General features: G+C 36.1%; 1 protein-coding gene across 1 annotated transcript; it reads left to right on the forward strand.

Moving 5' to 3' along the window:
• The first annotated feature begins 1,150 nt into the window (after window positions 1-1,150).
• On the forward strand, window positions 1,151-13,176 carry LOC140813564 (tetraspanin-19-like). Its single transcript, XM_073172130.1, has 6 exons — window positions 1,151-1,549; window positions 1,639-1,738; window positions 10,676-10,756; window positions 10,840-10,944; window positions 12,180-12,371; window positions 12,876-13,176. The coding sequence occupies exons 1-6, from the start codon at window positions 1,398-1,400 to the stop codon at window positions 12,885-12,887; spliced, it is 642 nt and encodes a 213-aa protein (XP_073028231.1). The 5' UTR covers window positions 1,151-1,397; the 3' UTR covers window positions 12,888-13,176.
• Window positions 13,177-16,377: the final 3,201 nt, after the last annotated feature.

Below are 16,377 nucleotides of genomic sequence, written 5' to 3' on the forward strand. Positions count from 1 at the left end.
AGTTCAATTCACACTCTGTTCTGATCAATACTCAATTCAGTATTCAATCTGATCAATGTCTGAACAAGATACAATCTGAGTCATATCAATAATATCTCAATCTAATCGACATCATATCTGAATCTGATCAATCTAAATAAACTGATGTTTAAACGGCATAACAACACAGTCTCGATACCCCGTCAGTCTAAACATCATAAATATAATATCAGACTTCATAATCAATAACAATACTAATCAAAATCTCAATAACAATACAAATCTGATATGAAATCTCAGTCAAATCAACTCTGAAAAACATAACAAATACAGAAACAGTCTGTTCTTTAATCTGTCTTCAATTCTACATTGTCTACGGTAGTAGAAACACCATATCTGAATCACATGCAATTCTAGCAACATCGTATTCTCAAAACATCTCAAAACGTAACGAAACTTACGTCCTTGTGTAGCTCAAGTCGAGAGAAGCTCAAAACTGAAGTCGGATTTGAATTCTGATAGACGGATTTCTCACAATCGCGAGTTTAAAAGGCGTAAGGATTTTTCTGTCAAAAATATCGCCCCTTTTCTGAATTTCTGATGAATTACGTGTAAATCAGTTATATATATATTGCATGCAAACTCTGAAACGTGGCATCATTTTCAGCAACCACGCATGACCGCGGGTGCGGTAATGCAAGGAACGCGGGTGCGCTCATGCAATGTCTATCCTTCCTTTTCCCGAAAGCTTAGACCGCGGGTGCGGTGTTATCATTACCGCGGGTGCGGTGTCATCACCGCGGGTGCGCTCCAACTCCAGTAGCAAAACTCGTACCTACTGGACATCTACCGCGGGCGCGGTCTCTCCCTCACCGCGGGTGCGGTCCTGCACATTCTAAAAATTATATTTTTGGTCCATGCAGCATCTTATAATCCTGCCTTATCGATTCTACAAGTCTTTGGCATTACATTAATCTTGTCTGATCAATTCTACGACAATTCTTGGGCATTACAGTTATCGAGTCAAATTCGATCTGACCCGAACTCGAAAACCCCAAATCTAAACCTGAATTTTTCGAGTTGAATCATGTAGGATTAATGCGTGTTTGATTTTGACATTTTTGAACTTGAATTTGTAGGGATAGCTTTTTTTTTTTTAATGTTACCGCGTGTTTCGGTCTTTCGGAGACCGCACAGAAAAATTATTCCTTGAAAAAAGAAAACGAAATTAAAATGAAAAAATCATTGACCGCTGTTTCTTCTTCTTCTCTGAATCGAATCCCCGGTTCTGTTTTCTGGAATTAGGGATTCCCTTTTGCTCCATTAATCATCGCGTAATTGTCAATTGGTGTGTTTTTCCTTTGTGTTTTTTTTAAAGGTTTGGGAAAAAACTTAATAATAATAAGGTTCAGCAAGAAATGGGTCGGATGGCGCGTGTTTGCATTCAATCGCTGATGAAAGTCGTGAATGCCGGCTTAGGAATGGTGGGTATTGCCATGATTTTGTACGCTTTATGGATGCTTAGGGTGTGGCTGCGCCACCTCCAATCCGATACTGCCCCGATCCCGTGGTAAATGTGGAAGCATTATGAAAATGGAGAATTTTTACATCTCAATCTTTCATTTTTGTTGCATTTTTATGATTGAATTTGAATTTCAGGTTCATATATTCTATACTTGGCCTCGGGGTTATTCTATGCGTGATTTTTTGCTCGGGCCACATTGCCGCAGAAACTGCTAATGGTTGTTGCCTCTATATTGTATCCTTGCCATTTATGTTGTTCGTAAATAGTCAACTTGTTAATGTATTCCTACATGTGACTCATAGCTCAATTCTTGCTTGTTTCTTCTCTTAGCTGCGACGGTGGATCCAAATAGAAGACAAATTGCCCCCTTGTTTATGATGTATTGGTGCATCCCTTGAAAATTATGAAAAGGATTGATTAAACATTTTTTCCCCTGATCTCGGGGTCTTGAATCTGTCCTTGTTTACTGCTTGTTCAAGTGAGTTGGAGAAGATTAATATCTTTGGTTCCTCTTACAATAGAGTCTTACGTTTCTCAGCCATCCATTGACTTTATGAAATGCTTATTGTTTTAGTGCCCTTTTTAGTCAATTCTGCTCATAGTGATCTATATTTAGCATTGGTTTGTGATTGTTGATGAATAAATGAATTGCATCTTTGGCTACTAAATTCTTATGACCTCATTCGCACAACTCTGTGGCTTTTTACTTTAAGTTTGTGAATTGAGGGCCTACTCATGTAGGTCTAGATGACATACCGCGAATCATACGTGTTAGAGTTGCTGCTGGTTCATAGTTGTTTAAATGAAGTAAGTTATGTGAGGTTACCATTAGCCACGTGGTTTCAGGCATTAGCCACATGGTTTCAGGCATTCCTAGTTTTAGGTGGGTGGTAACTTCCTTACTGACATTATCTGCACCAAATAGCTTCCTTAATTGATGGTATGTCAGTAGGGGATGTTGTCCACTTTTCCCCCTGATAGAGGAATGCTGTGTTCTTTGGATTAAACCTATATGTTTTCAATTGTTCTGTGTTATAGGACTAAAGCCTAGAAAGACATTGTTCTTACATTTTTTGTTAAAAATGCTCTTGCAAAAGTTCCTTAACAATATTTTTGTACTTCTCCGTTCTTCAACACGAGCTTTATGTGCATCATAATCGACTTTTTTGGAGCTGGAAAGCTGGTGTCCTATAGATCGAAAATAGCTAATTATTCGAGAAGTATTACTTTACAATGTTAATATCTTGTTCACTTCTTTCCAAGAAGTTTCATCTCCCCACCAGTCGGTCCAGAGAAATTCTGCCATTTCTGTAGTTTATTTTCTTGATGATTGTGCAGAATAGAAATTTTATATATATTTTCTATTCTTCAGAAAGGATACAACTACATGGTTATGTAGAAATCTTATATAAAATCCTAGAAGGAAAAGAGCATATCAAATTTGTCAAATCCCATGACTTATGGGATATCCTAACAAAATAAAAAGATCACAATAAAATACAAATTAATATGTGTCTTTCCACACTACCCCTCAAGTTGACGAATACATGTTTTCCATTCCCAGCTTGCAGATAATGTTTTGGAAGCCTGAATTGCTCAATCCTACATGTAGCACCCTTACATTAGCCACTACTGAACATACTAATAAACATGCCGTATTAAACTTTATAGCAACAATTAAACAGCGGAAGCCGAATAACTTAATTATCTTACAACCTAAACGAAACAGAACAATAATCTCAGTTTTAATCGTTAATACAATCAAATCGAATTCATAATCATGCACGAGAATACGAGAAACCAAATAAAATTTCCACTAGATCACCACAGAAAATCCAACTACTATAGCCACTGCCCTGGCCGTTCTAACCGTACAACCTAAGACTTGTCCCGTGGAATGAGGTGTCCAAGATGAAAACAAGGACGTGAGCGACAATCTCTCAATACGAGAATGTACAAATATAAAAACTGATATGATGCATGTGAAATGCAATATGCTCGGATATCAAGAATCAAGTTAAAAAACGTATGCTCAGTCTAGAGACACCTGAGTTTATAGTTTTGATATGCCCTAGGCATGTTTTAGCGCCCACACTCATCATCACAACGTGGACCCACAATGTCCAAGGTCATCAGAGCCTGCGGGTCCCGTCGGACAGTGTAGCTCTCGATACCCAACCGTTTACTATACAAAACAGAGCTGAACGGTCCCAACAAACGAGTTATATCTCTAAAGATTTCAGGCCCAACGTGGTAACGGTGATCAAACATGTCATCGATCCATGGTAACAGATATTTATTTTTTACTGTCACTCGGTTCAACTGTCGATAATCTATGCAAAGCCGCATAGACCCATATTTCTTTTTAAGGAACAACACTGATGCTCCCCAAGGAGACACACTAGGTCTAATGTACCAACTTGTCAAGAAGATCTTGTAACTGTTGCTTCAACCCTTTCATTTCCAATGGTGTCAATGTATAAGGTGCTCTGGAGAAAGATACTGTTCCTGGTACCAATTCTATCTCAACTTCCACTTCCTTCTATGGAGGAAATCCAAGAATTTCATCGGGAAAAACATCTGGAAATTCATCGACAACTGGAATGTTCTTCACGTCGATTACATCCTTCGATATTTCTACAACATAGATGAGGTATCCTTCACCTTCTTTCGCTAAAGCCCGATGTGTCTTTACAGTAAACACTACTGGCATTGGAGGTCAAGCTCCTTTACCGTAGAAGAGTCAATTCTCGTCTCCTTCTTGACGAACTGAACGAGACTTTGATAACAATGTACGGTCGCTCTATACTTATTCATCTCATAATATAATTGAGATCTTCCATAGCAAATATCATCAAATTGGCAGACAGGTATTTTCCTTCAAACTCTATCAAACATTCTATTACCAGTCGCGTAGCTAAAACCTCATGTCCTATAGTTGTAGACACCGACATTAAAATATCTAATGACACATAACAAACATTGATGATATGAATGAATGTGATGCCTCAATGTCAATTAATACATATGCAGAAATACCACATAAAAGAAAATTACCTGCAATGACTCTCTCGTTTTCTTCCTCAGCTTGCGCTTGGTTTAGGGCAAACACCTGGACTCGCGGGCGTTGCTGAGATCCTTGTGATGTCCCTCCATGACGGGAACCTTGAGTAGGAAAACCTTTCTGTTGCACACTGGCCTCAGACTGTTTTTCACTGTAAGACCCTACCATAGAGCCTCCTCCACCTCCACTTTAATAATCTAAGGTAGGGCAATCCCTCTTCATGTGAACAAAACCACCACAATTGAAACAAGCACCTGTCACCCTTCAACGTTTCTTCTTCTGGTGTTTGCCTCCGCAATTACCACATTACAGCTTTTTCTCACCAAAATTGTGCACTTCTCAAGAAACGAAAGAAGAAGAAGATACGGACTTCTTGAAAGACTTACCCTGCTGTCCCAACGAATTTTAACTTCTGCTAGCTTGCATAGCCTTCCTCCTAGCAATATTGATCTCAGCTTTACGACAACGATTCACTAATCCTTCGTAAGAAGTTTGATCGTCATAAAATCTCCCGGTTCAAACCATTCAAAAAATGAGAATATTTTGCAGCAGAATTCTCATTGATATGAGTAGCATACGACAACATATTTGTAAAATGCTTCTTGTAATCCTCAATGCTCGAATCACCTTGCTTATTGGTCAATAGTTCCATCTCCTTCGTCTGACAAAGAGCTGGCGGAATGTGATGACCGATGAAGGTCTGATGGAAATTTTCCCAAATCCTAATGCATCCGCCCATGTTGTTGAACTAGAATGGTAGAAACATATTTCCACCATTTCCTAGATTTTCCTTGGATCATGAAATCGGCTACTTCCATCTTCTTATCTTCGTCATAGTGCAGCACTCGAACACACTACTTCATGATATCGACCCAAGGTTCAGCAAAATCAGCATTCGAATCTCCTGTCAACGGTGGAAGTCCAATCTTCATGAAATCCATAATGTTGACGCGGTTCTTACATCTTCTTTCATCATGGTCTCGGAGATGCCTTTCGTCACGATCTCTACGACGATGTTATCCGCCTGCCTCATCGTCGCGATAACGGCCATGTCCCATACTTTCGTGGCTGCTTCCATTTCCTGACATCTAAAAGAAAACCAAAATCAACCTCTAACTCCTCGAAACTTAATTATTAATGTCCAAAAAATCTTTGCATACTCTGATACCACTAAATGTAACGTCATTACCCTAGCCAATTCTAAATAGACTAATAAACATGCATAATTAAACTTAATAATAACAATTAAACAACGAAAACCAAATAACTTTATCATCTTACAACTCAATCAAAAACAATACAATAATCTCAGTCTTAATCGTTAATATAACCAAATCGAAATCATAATAATGCACGAGAATATGAGAAACCAAATAAAATCTCCACCGGATCATCACAGAAAACCCAACTGCTCTAGCCACTGCCTTAGCCGTCCGAACCGTCCAACCTAAGATCTGCCCCGTTGAATATGACGTCAAAGATAAAAACAAGGATGTGAGTGACAATCGCCCAATACGAGAATCTACGAGTATACAAACTGATATGATGCATGTGAAATGCAATATGCTCGTATATAAAGGATCAAGTCAAGAATCTCATGCTCAGTCTAGAGATGCCCGAGTGTATAGTATCTTATCTGCCTAGTCATGTTTTGGCTCCTACACTCATCATCAAGACGTGAACCTACAATGTCCAGGGTTATCAGATCCCGTGAGTCTCTTTGGACACTTTAGCTCTCGATACCAAAGCGTCCACAATACAAAACAGGGCTGAGTGCCCCCAACAAATGAGGTATATCTGAAAAGATATCAGGCCCAATGTGATATGTCATGCATAATATGTCAAAGCAGTAAAACACGTATTATGTAACAGATAATTATGTAGAGCATATAAATGTCTATACTATGCTTGGATATCTCATTTTGTACGTCGCGTACCTCACTAAAACGATCTGACAAAAAGTTTACTCGTTTGAACCTAGACAATACAAACGATATAACAGATTCTGAAACAAATGAATCAGGGAGTGTGTGTTTGAGAATGCTTGATTGGCTCGGTGTTTCAAGGTAGTAGAGTCCATCCGTTTTCTAGCATGTCCAATCATCTTCCCTGATTCCTTTTCAACAATAACCATGATGAAATACCACAGTACATTCTAAGTCCCGATTAAGTTTTTGGTTTGAGACAAGGTTTGTGGCCAAGATAGGAACATGAAAGACATTTTCGAAGGTGAAAGATGGATTAATTGTAACATTTCCTTGACCTGCCACGGTCGTTGAGAAACCGTTGGCAATAGCTATTTTCCTACTACTTGGACATGGGGAATACATAGAAAACACATGGTGAGTTGCTCATATGGTCAGGGACTCCTGAATCCATAATCCAGGAGTTGAGAACACCTAATTCTTTTGGAGGAGAATCATCCTGTGTTGCTGCCCCAATATGGGCATGACCATTCAGTTGTGAGTTCTCTCCTTTGAATCTTGATTCATGATTGGGAGGCTTGTCTACATTGAGGGCACCATAGCTTGCTCTTTTGATTTCGACTTTGTGCCTTGAATTGTCCAAATTTTCCACTCCCACAGCCTGGTGCTCGGTCTGTGTTTCTGGTTGATTTGACACCATCATGAACCACCATAGCAGAGCTATCTGAGTGTTGGGGTTCAAGCATTAGTGTCCTACTTTCTTCTCCTGGGATCAGCGCCACCACTTCATTGAAGCACGGTATTTCCCGCTTCCCAAGAATCTGAATTCTTACTTGATCGAATTTAGGATTCAGCCCAACCTGAAAGTCATAAACTCGATCTTGTACAATAAAAACTTTTAGAACAGCACCATCGTCAGAGCATTTTTTTTTGATAAGAAACTATTTATTAGTTATAATTAGTAAAAGATTACAAAATGTAGTGGACAAGCGATCCACGATCCATGACTAGGAATTTAAACTAGTACTAGTTCAACATGAAATAAAACACCAATCCCTAACAAGATCTGAAAATATTAAATGCTGAAACGCTGGAATGATTAGTGTCCATCTCGCCACCCTGATTCTAATTAATTCCCACAAATTCTCCGACGGCTCTTCTATGTCGTTGAAAAGTCTGTTGTTTCGCTCAAGCCATATCGACCAAAATAAGCAATGGATAATAATGCACCAAAAGTGTCTTAGTCCCTTTCCCTTAAGGTAGATATGCTCCATAAGGAACATGTCTCTTGAGTTGAGAGGAAAGGTCCATTCAAATCCCAAGTGTTGCATGACCTTGATCCAATACTTCTTGTGTAAGAGCAGTGAACCAATAGGTGATCTTGATTTTCTTCATTATTTTTACACAAAACGCACCACTGAGGACATGAAGCGTAAGTAGGATTCATTTTCTGCACTTTGTCACTCGTTTGCAATTTTCCCAACACAACAATCCATGAGAACACTTTCACCTTATGTGGAATTGGTACTTTCCAAATTTGAGTTTTGAATAAGGAAAGATGAAGTAGGAATATTGTGGAAAAAGGAGGAGTATAAATAATTAACGTAGAAGAGACCCGAAGTGTCCCCTAGCCAAACCCTGACGTCCCTAACCCCCACACTCAAAGAAACCGAATCTAAAACCCCAGATAGAGATGTGAATTCTTCCAATTCAGCATTATTCAACCCTCTTCTGAAACACACATCCCAAATAGCTACAGAAAGACCTTGACTAACGGAGGCTGAGTAAAAATGGTTGACTGGTTTTTTCTTAGACTCAGATAAAAGAAAGAGAAGAGGAAAACAATCTTTAAAGGGACACAAACCCACCCATCTATCCTCCCAAAACCGAAAAAGATTCCCACCCTTAAGAACCGAGCCAATCAATTGCTGACAAAGTGGATGGATCCGAGAGATATACTTCCACGGACTTTTAAACGTTGAATTTCTTGCCACTCTTATATCCCAAGTCCAACCATTATCTTGGAGCCCATAAATGCTACTCACAACTTGTTTCCAAAAAGGACTTTCCTCGACCGCGCATCTCCACCACCATTTTCCGAGTAAAGCTTGATTCCTTAACCGGATGTTACCTAAGCCTAGGCCACCTTTCTCTATCGGTTTGGATACTTGTGTCCAGTTAATAATGTGACAATGCGTCTCCCCATCAGGCCCATCCCACAAGAAGTTCGTCATCAATTTTTCCATTTGCTTCGCGACCCGGTTTGGGACCATGAATGAAGACATAAAATATGTAGGTAGAGCACTTAACACTGACCTAATCAATGTCAAACGACCACCTCTGGAAAGAAATCCCTTTCTCCAACTTGCCAACTTAATGGACATCTTGGAAAGTACCGGTATCCAAAATTCCAATTTAGTTGGATTTCCTCCCAAAGGTGCACCGAGGTATTTAATAGGCCATTTTTCTGTCTTGCATCCCATTGCCGTAGCCACGCCATCAACTATACCATCCGTCTGATTCAAGCCAAGCAAAGAACTCTTATCGAAATTAATTCTCAACCCCGATTTTGAACAAAACAGTTTAAGGATTTCTACAACTTCCTTCAAATGATTCTCTGATTGAACGAGGAATAGAGTATCATCCGCAAATTGAATGTGTGAGACTTGTACTTTGTTTCTCCCAACCTCTAGGCCTCTAACAGTGTTTGTATATTTGGCATGATCAACCATTCTCGCTAACCCATCAATCACTAGATTAAAGAGGAATGGGGATAAAGGATCCCCTTGTCTGAGTCCCCTTTCCCCTTTGAACTTCCCTCTCGGTCTCCCATTAATGAAAACTGAATATGAGACATTCGAGACACAACCCTTAATCCACTTCCTCCACCTCACTCCAAAGCCCTTCTTTTCAAGCACAAAATCTAGAAATCTCCAATCCACATTGTCGTAAGCTTTTTCAAAATCTACTTTCAAGATCCAAGTCCATTCTTCTTTTTCCTTCTATATTCCTCAACGACTTCGTTGGCTATTAGGCAACAATCTATTATCTGTCTTCCATGAATGAAAGCACATTGGTTCTCCGCCACAGTTTTGCTCATCACCTCCATTCAATCTGTTAGTTAAAACTTTAGACAAAATTTTGTACAAACTGGTGGTTAGACTGATCGGTCTGAAGTCTTTGCTCATCATGTTCTTGCCATAAGGCTTTCAATTGATTATCATAGTCGGTGACAGTTTTATTCCCTTGTTTTGCAGCCATTGTTTTCACCTTTACTTCATAGACTCGAGCCACATCTTTAGCTTTTGAATAAGTTTGTTGAATTGCATCCCAAATTTCTTTGGCAGTAGGCAAAAACATGCATATGTCATTGATTTCTATGTTCATAGCAACCATGCCAATATCATGGAATCCTCTTCGTCCCATGTTTCAAAACTAGGATTCTTTGAACTTTGTCTTGGACCCGTGATATGACTGATCTTTCCTCTTCTTTTCAGTATTGTTCGAACAAGTTGTGACCACTTAAGATAATTCTTTCCATCCAACTTGTAAATTGCTTGAATGTTTTGTAATTCTTCTGGCTGTGAGGCATGGATTTTATCTTCAGATTGAGGGGCTTTTTCCGACATCTCAGTAGTGGATGATCAGGATTGCTACGCTGAATGGAATAAGGTAAAAAGGAAGAACAAAACCTTTATAATTATTGGCCCCAAAATCGAAGACTCTGATCATGTGCAGAATATAAATTTGATATATATTTTCTATTATTCAGAAAGGATACAACTACATGGAATAGAAATCTTAGATAAAGTCTTAGAAGGAGAGGAGTCGATCAAATCTGTCAAATCCTGTGACTTATGGGATATCCTAAAAAAATAAAAAGATCACAATAAAATACACATTGAGATAAACGAATTTTCCTGAAACAAATCCTGTGACTTATGGGATATATATATATATATATATATATATATATATATATATATATATATATATTTCCACAAATGATAAACGAATTTTCCTGAAGCAATCTGTCATTGTGTTGTTCTTATCATGCTTCTTGTACTATTATATTGGTTCAGCATCTTATATTACTTTTACGACATGGAGATGAATCTGCTTTTTATCAAATCATTTAGCAATGGTTGCATATCACTTCTTTGTTAACTTTAACTGGTATAGTATATGGTTTTTGTCTTTCTTCTTTTTGTGCTTGAAGCTGCTGTTACCGCAGATATATTCTTAAATCACAGCTGGGAGGAGGTACACACAGCTATATGCTTTAAAAAATTACAAAGGTTCCTTTTGATTTAAGGACGATAAAATTTGAACTCGACTATTTTCAGGATTTCCCAGAGGACCCTTCAAAAAATCTTGACCAGTTGAAGCAGTTTATAAGGAAGAACTTTGACATATGCAAATGGATTGGCTTAACAGTGGTGTCCGTGCAGGTTCATTTTGATTTCTACACACACCCAATGTGTTATTACTAAATATACGGGAAAAAACAATGCTTTAAACCTATGCACAGATGTTATCTTCACTTCATTTTCTTAGTGTTTTATGTAATTCTTGAGAATAGTTAGTTTTACAAGCTTTCATTCGGTCACACAAAATATTTAACTTACCTTATTCAAGCTCGAGCTTCGGCTTGGTATGGTTTTCATAAAATAACCGGTTCAATTTGGTGAAACAGTTTTTCCAAATTTTGAAATCAATATTTGAAACAGTTTTAAGGTAATTATTTCTATTATGTGAAATTGCTTGACATATACATGTGATATAAAAGTATATTATGAGGATAACATGTGTTGGAAATATCAAGAACACTATGTATTTAGTAGTTATAATGTGATTGATAGATATAAAATAATATGTGTAGTCTGCGTTCGAAATCCAAGAAACAATGAAGATCGGTAATTCATACTGTTTGGTTAACCACACCTAATAGCCAAAACCAAACTAAAGACTGAATATTTTGGAAAATACAACCTATTATTAAAGCCAATTTTCAGGTGATGTTTAGGGTTGCACTGTAATTTTTGTTTAGGTATGATTTGGCTGGTTAGCTGAGTAGTGAAAACTCATAGCTACTTTGCTACAACTGTTTTGGTTGTTTGATTTGTGTCTATTTCTAAACACTTTTCTGTGTCTCTGTGTGATGGGGTGTATTTTTCCCACAGGTCAAAATATGCTCAAGAATGTTATAAATGTTTTATTTTTTTAATCCAAGGATTCTAATTAGACGTGTACCGAAAGTACTTTTGTATAAAAGTTACTCATCCAAAACTTGTTGAATGATTGTTCAAGTTGATGGAAAACTGTAAATTGATGGTTTGAAAGATTTTTTAATATGATATAAGGTATGAAACAATCTTAAGGCCCAGTTATTCAGATTGTTATGTAGGAGATCATCTTATGGGAGAGTAAATTATAATATGGCATAGAAAAAGGACTAAAAAATATGTAAAAACTGCAAAATTAACATTTTAAATATGTAAAACAAGTATTATGATAAAATGAACTTCGGGTTTCATATCATTGCCCTTTTGGATGATAACATAGACTTGTTTTGCACTATTGTATCTTTTAATCCCAGTCTCATTTCACATTTTGGTTCCTTAACGTCATTTGTTAAGCATCATCTTCACAGACTTTCTCATTGTGGTGATGATTTTGCATGTAGGGACTGAGTATATTATTGGCTATGATTCTCAAAGCTCTAGGCCCACATTCTGAGAGATACTATGAAAGTGACGATGATTATCTACCAGATAGAGTGCCGTTGCTAAAAAATTATGTTCCACCACAATCTTATGCCGTTAATGACCAGGCATACGGGAAAAATGGTTCTTGGAATACGAGAATCAACAGTAAGGTTAGTTTTACATCTAACTTATGGTTTTAGATAATGTCAGTCATCTTGAAAACGATAGATATTGTAGTACCGATTATTGAAGTTTTCTCAGATTTGTTGAAGGTGAAAATTTCCTCTCATGATGAATATGTATGCAGCCAGAATTTTTTGAATGCTATTTTTTAATTTATAATTAATAATTGTCCAAGTTATCCTTTTACTTTTAATTGGTATTGATGCTTTTTTTTGGAAGTTGATATCTTGAGTTCCAAATTCTTATCCGTTGCTCTCCTTTAATAAATAAAGAATTCTGAAATTACCATGGGTCATTTTTTGTGTAAATTAAAGTTGAAGGTAGTTGAGATTGTCCGTAGATCGATTGATTTGATTTTATTGGATTTTGAGGAGTATATTTGATTTGGGGAAGAATTTGAGGATCTTGGCTAGATTTGAAATCTATCAATCTAAACACAACTTATTGCCTTATTGATGAGGTATTTTGTTTTATTTTGCTTTTCCATCCAGGGAAGCAGGTAAATAAAGTTCGCCTTGGCAGAGATGACAGAGAGTCGAAGGGAACGAGATGATTTAGTCGCAAGCCGACAAGTTTTTGATAATCTGTGAAGTATTTGTAATCATATTCCTAAAGCCTTATTACCTGCAAGTTTTGGTCGACAGTGAAGTATTTGTAATCATATTCCTAAAACCTTATTCTCTGTATGTTTCTTTGCACTGGATATGCCAGGTGAGTATGTATTTTAGAAGACGTTGATGTGAAAAACAAATACCAGATATTGGAGAACTTTTTATATCTTGCCTTGATTTCTGTGACATTTGAACCACCACACCAATGTAGTAGCATACCTCGAAAGAATCACAAGGGCGATGTATTGCTCATTTTAGGGTGTGTTCTGCGGAGTTTTATAAGCGGTTGGAGAGCTTTGTACTTGCTAACTAAAAAAATGTTTGTAACTCGTTTGAACTTTGACGGTCCATAAGTTACCCAAAATTAGTTTTCATTTTTTTTTTTTAAATATACATCCATAATTCAATGGCACAAAAGCTCCAACTTGCTCATTCTCGTACTCGTCTTCTGATGTTTTTATTCATTATACTTATTTTATTAGTATTTCGTTATAACTATCGTTATTAATTTTTTCTCGAAAACTAATAATTTTTTTCTTACTTATGCGACACAAATGATTAATTATACATTCTTCAACTCTCAACTAGTTTTAAAATATATGTTCACATTCAAAAAACTATGTCCATACATAAAAAATATTCAAAATGTTATGAAAATGTAAAAATTTATGGTAAAAATTAAAAATATCAAATTATCAAAATTATCAAACTACACACTTTATAATATTTTTCTCTCAACTCAATTGTGAATTTCTTCACAAATGGTGAGGCTATTTATAAAAATCTTTGGTAATAATCCAAAGAATAAATTACATCATTACCTTCATCATCACACACAAATTTCTAATTTTTACAACTCTTATTTTCAACATTCAAATATTCAATACACATATCTTGAATATTAATGTTCAACACTACCCTTTGTGATGGTGATCATAATGATTGTCTTCATTACGTGTTTTTATACTGCCTCATTAAAAACCTCACTAGGAAAACTCTTTGGGATAAAAACCAGAGTAAGGAAAAAAGAGTGCAGTTACGTAAACTCCCCCTCATGTTGACATGAACAATTCTTCACAAATTTCCTAGATTATTCATCCCAATATTATATATGTGTTTTCTGAATATTGTCGTAGGAAGTGCTTTTGTGAAGAGATCTGATGAGTTTTCACTTGATTGAATGTGACGAACATCAATTATTTATTCTTCTCAATCTCCATGGTGAATGCGAAGAACCTAAGAGGAATATTTTTAGTTCTGTCGCTTTTTATGTATCATTCTTTTATTTGAGCAACACATGCAACATTATCTTCATAGAGTATCGCAAGCTTCTCGTCAAATGATAATCCGCATGAGATTTGGATATGCTGGATCATTGATTTTAACCACACACATTCACGACTTGCTTCATGTAGTGCAATGCAATAATCTCGGTATGATTTGATGAAGTTGCTACGAGTGTTTGTTTCTGTGAACGCCAAGAAATTGCAGTGCCTCCACGAGTAAATACACATCCAATTTGGGAACGTGTCTTATGTGGATCAGATAAGTATCTAGCATCGGCATAACCAATTATATTTGGATTAACATATTTTGAATACAAAAGTCTTAAGTCTGTCGTTCTTTGTAGATAACGGAATATATGTTTAATTCTGTTCCAGTGTCTTTTTGTTGGATATGTGTTAAATCTTGCCAATAAGTTTACGGAAAAAGATATATCAGGCCTTGTACAATTTGTAATATACATAAGGGCACTGATAGCACTTAGATATGGTACTTCTGGACCAAGAATATCATCATAATCTTCACATGGACGGAATGGATCTTTTTCTATGTTTAATGATCTAACAACCATTGGAGTACTTAAAGGGTTTGATTTATCCATATGAAAACGTTTAAGGATCTTTTCTATATAATTTGTATGTGGAACAAATATTCCACATTCTTTTTGTTCAATTTGTAAACTCAGACAATACTTGGTTTTTCCAAGATCTTTCATTTCAAATTCTTCTTTCAAGTATGACACAACTTTTTGAATTTTCTTATTCTTTCTAATGATGTTTAATCATCAACATATACAGCAATAATTACGCATCCGGATGTTGTTTTCTTAATGAAAACACAATGGCATATTGAATTATTTACATATCTCTTTTTCATCAAGTGATCACTTAGCCGATTATACCACATTCGGCCGGATTGCTTTAACCCATATAATGATCTTTGTAATTTCACAGCATAACATTCTCTGGGTTTTGAACTTCGTGCTTCATCTTAAATCCTTCAGAGATTTTCATATATATATATATATATTACTATTAAGTGATTCATATCAGTAAGCTGTAACAACATCCATAAGAAGCATTTCTAAATTTTCAGATACCGCCAAGCTAATAAAATACCGAAACGTAATTGCATCCATCACAGGATAATACATTTCTTCATAATCAATTCTAGGCCTTTTAGAAAAATCTTGTGCAACAAGTCGAACTTTATATCTTACTATTTCATTTTTCTCATTTCCTTTCGAATAAAAACCCATTTGTATCCAACAGGTTTTACACCTTCAGGTGTAAGGACTATAAGTCCAAAAACATTACGTATATTTAGCGAATCCAATTCAACCTAGATGGCATCTTTCCATTTTATCCAATCATGTCAATTTTTACATTCACCAAAAGATTTTGGTTCATGATCTTCATTATCATTTATGATGTTGATTGTCACATTATAAGAAAATATATCATCAATTTCTTCTATATCTTTTCGTTTCTATATTTTTCCAGTATTAATATAATTGATAGAGATTTCACGATTCTCGTTAGTTTGTGGTTATGACAGAACATTTTCATCATCTTATGTTTCTTCAGGAACATCATTCTCTATTTTGTGATCATCGTGTTTCTCTAAGAATTTTCATTTTCGAGGATTTTTATCCTTGGAACCGACTGACCTTCCACGCTTCAGGCATTCTATGACATCATGAGTTTTTTCAATTTGTTTTTTTTTTTTTGGAATTTCAATTCGAGCAGGATCATTTTGTTGCGACTCTAATTGTTGCACTCCCAAGAGCAGGTTGTCCACAAGTAGTATAATTCGGTGAGTCCGATATCGTATCCACAGGGAAGTTAAGGTAATTACAAGTCCACTACAATGTCTTTTTGTTTTGTTTTGTTTTTGTTTCTTTTTAATTTTAATTGTTTGAATCTTTAATGGGTAAATTTTAATTGTTTCAAATTTTAATTTAAGTAGTTGAGATTAAAGGATCCACTCTTGGTATTTTAATAAAGTTAACATTAACGAACAATATTGAAATCCACTTAATAAAATGGTTCCAATATATTAAATAATCATATTTATATTATATTATATATTATTATCT

Source organism: Primulina eburnea, chromosome 15 (genome assembly GCF_022965805.1).
Source record: "Primulina eburnea isolate SZY01 chromosome 15, ASM2296580v1, whole genome shotgun sequence".
NCBI lineage: Eukaryota > Viridiplantae > Streptophyta > Magnoliopsida > Lamiales > Gesneriaceae > Primulina > Primulina eburnea.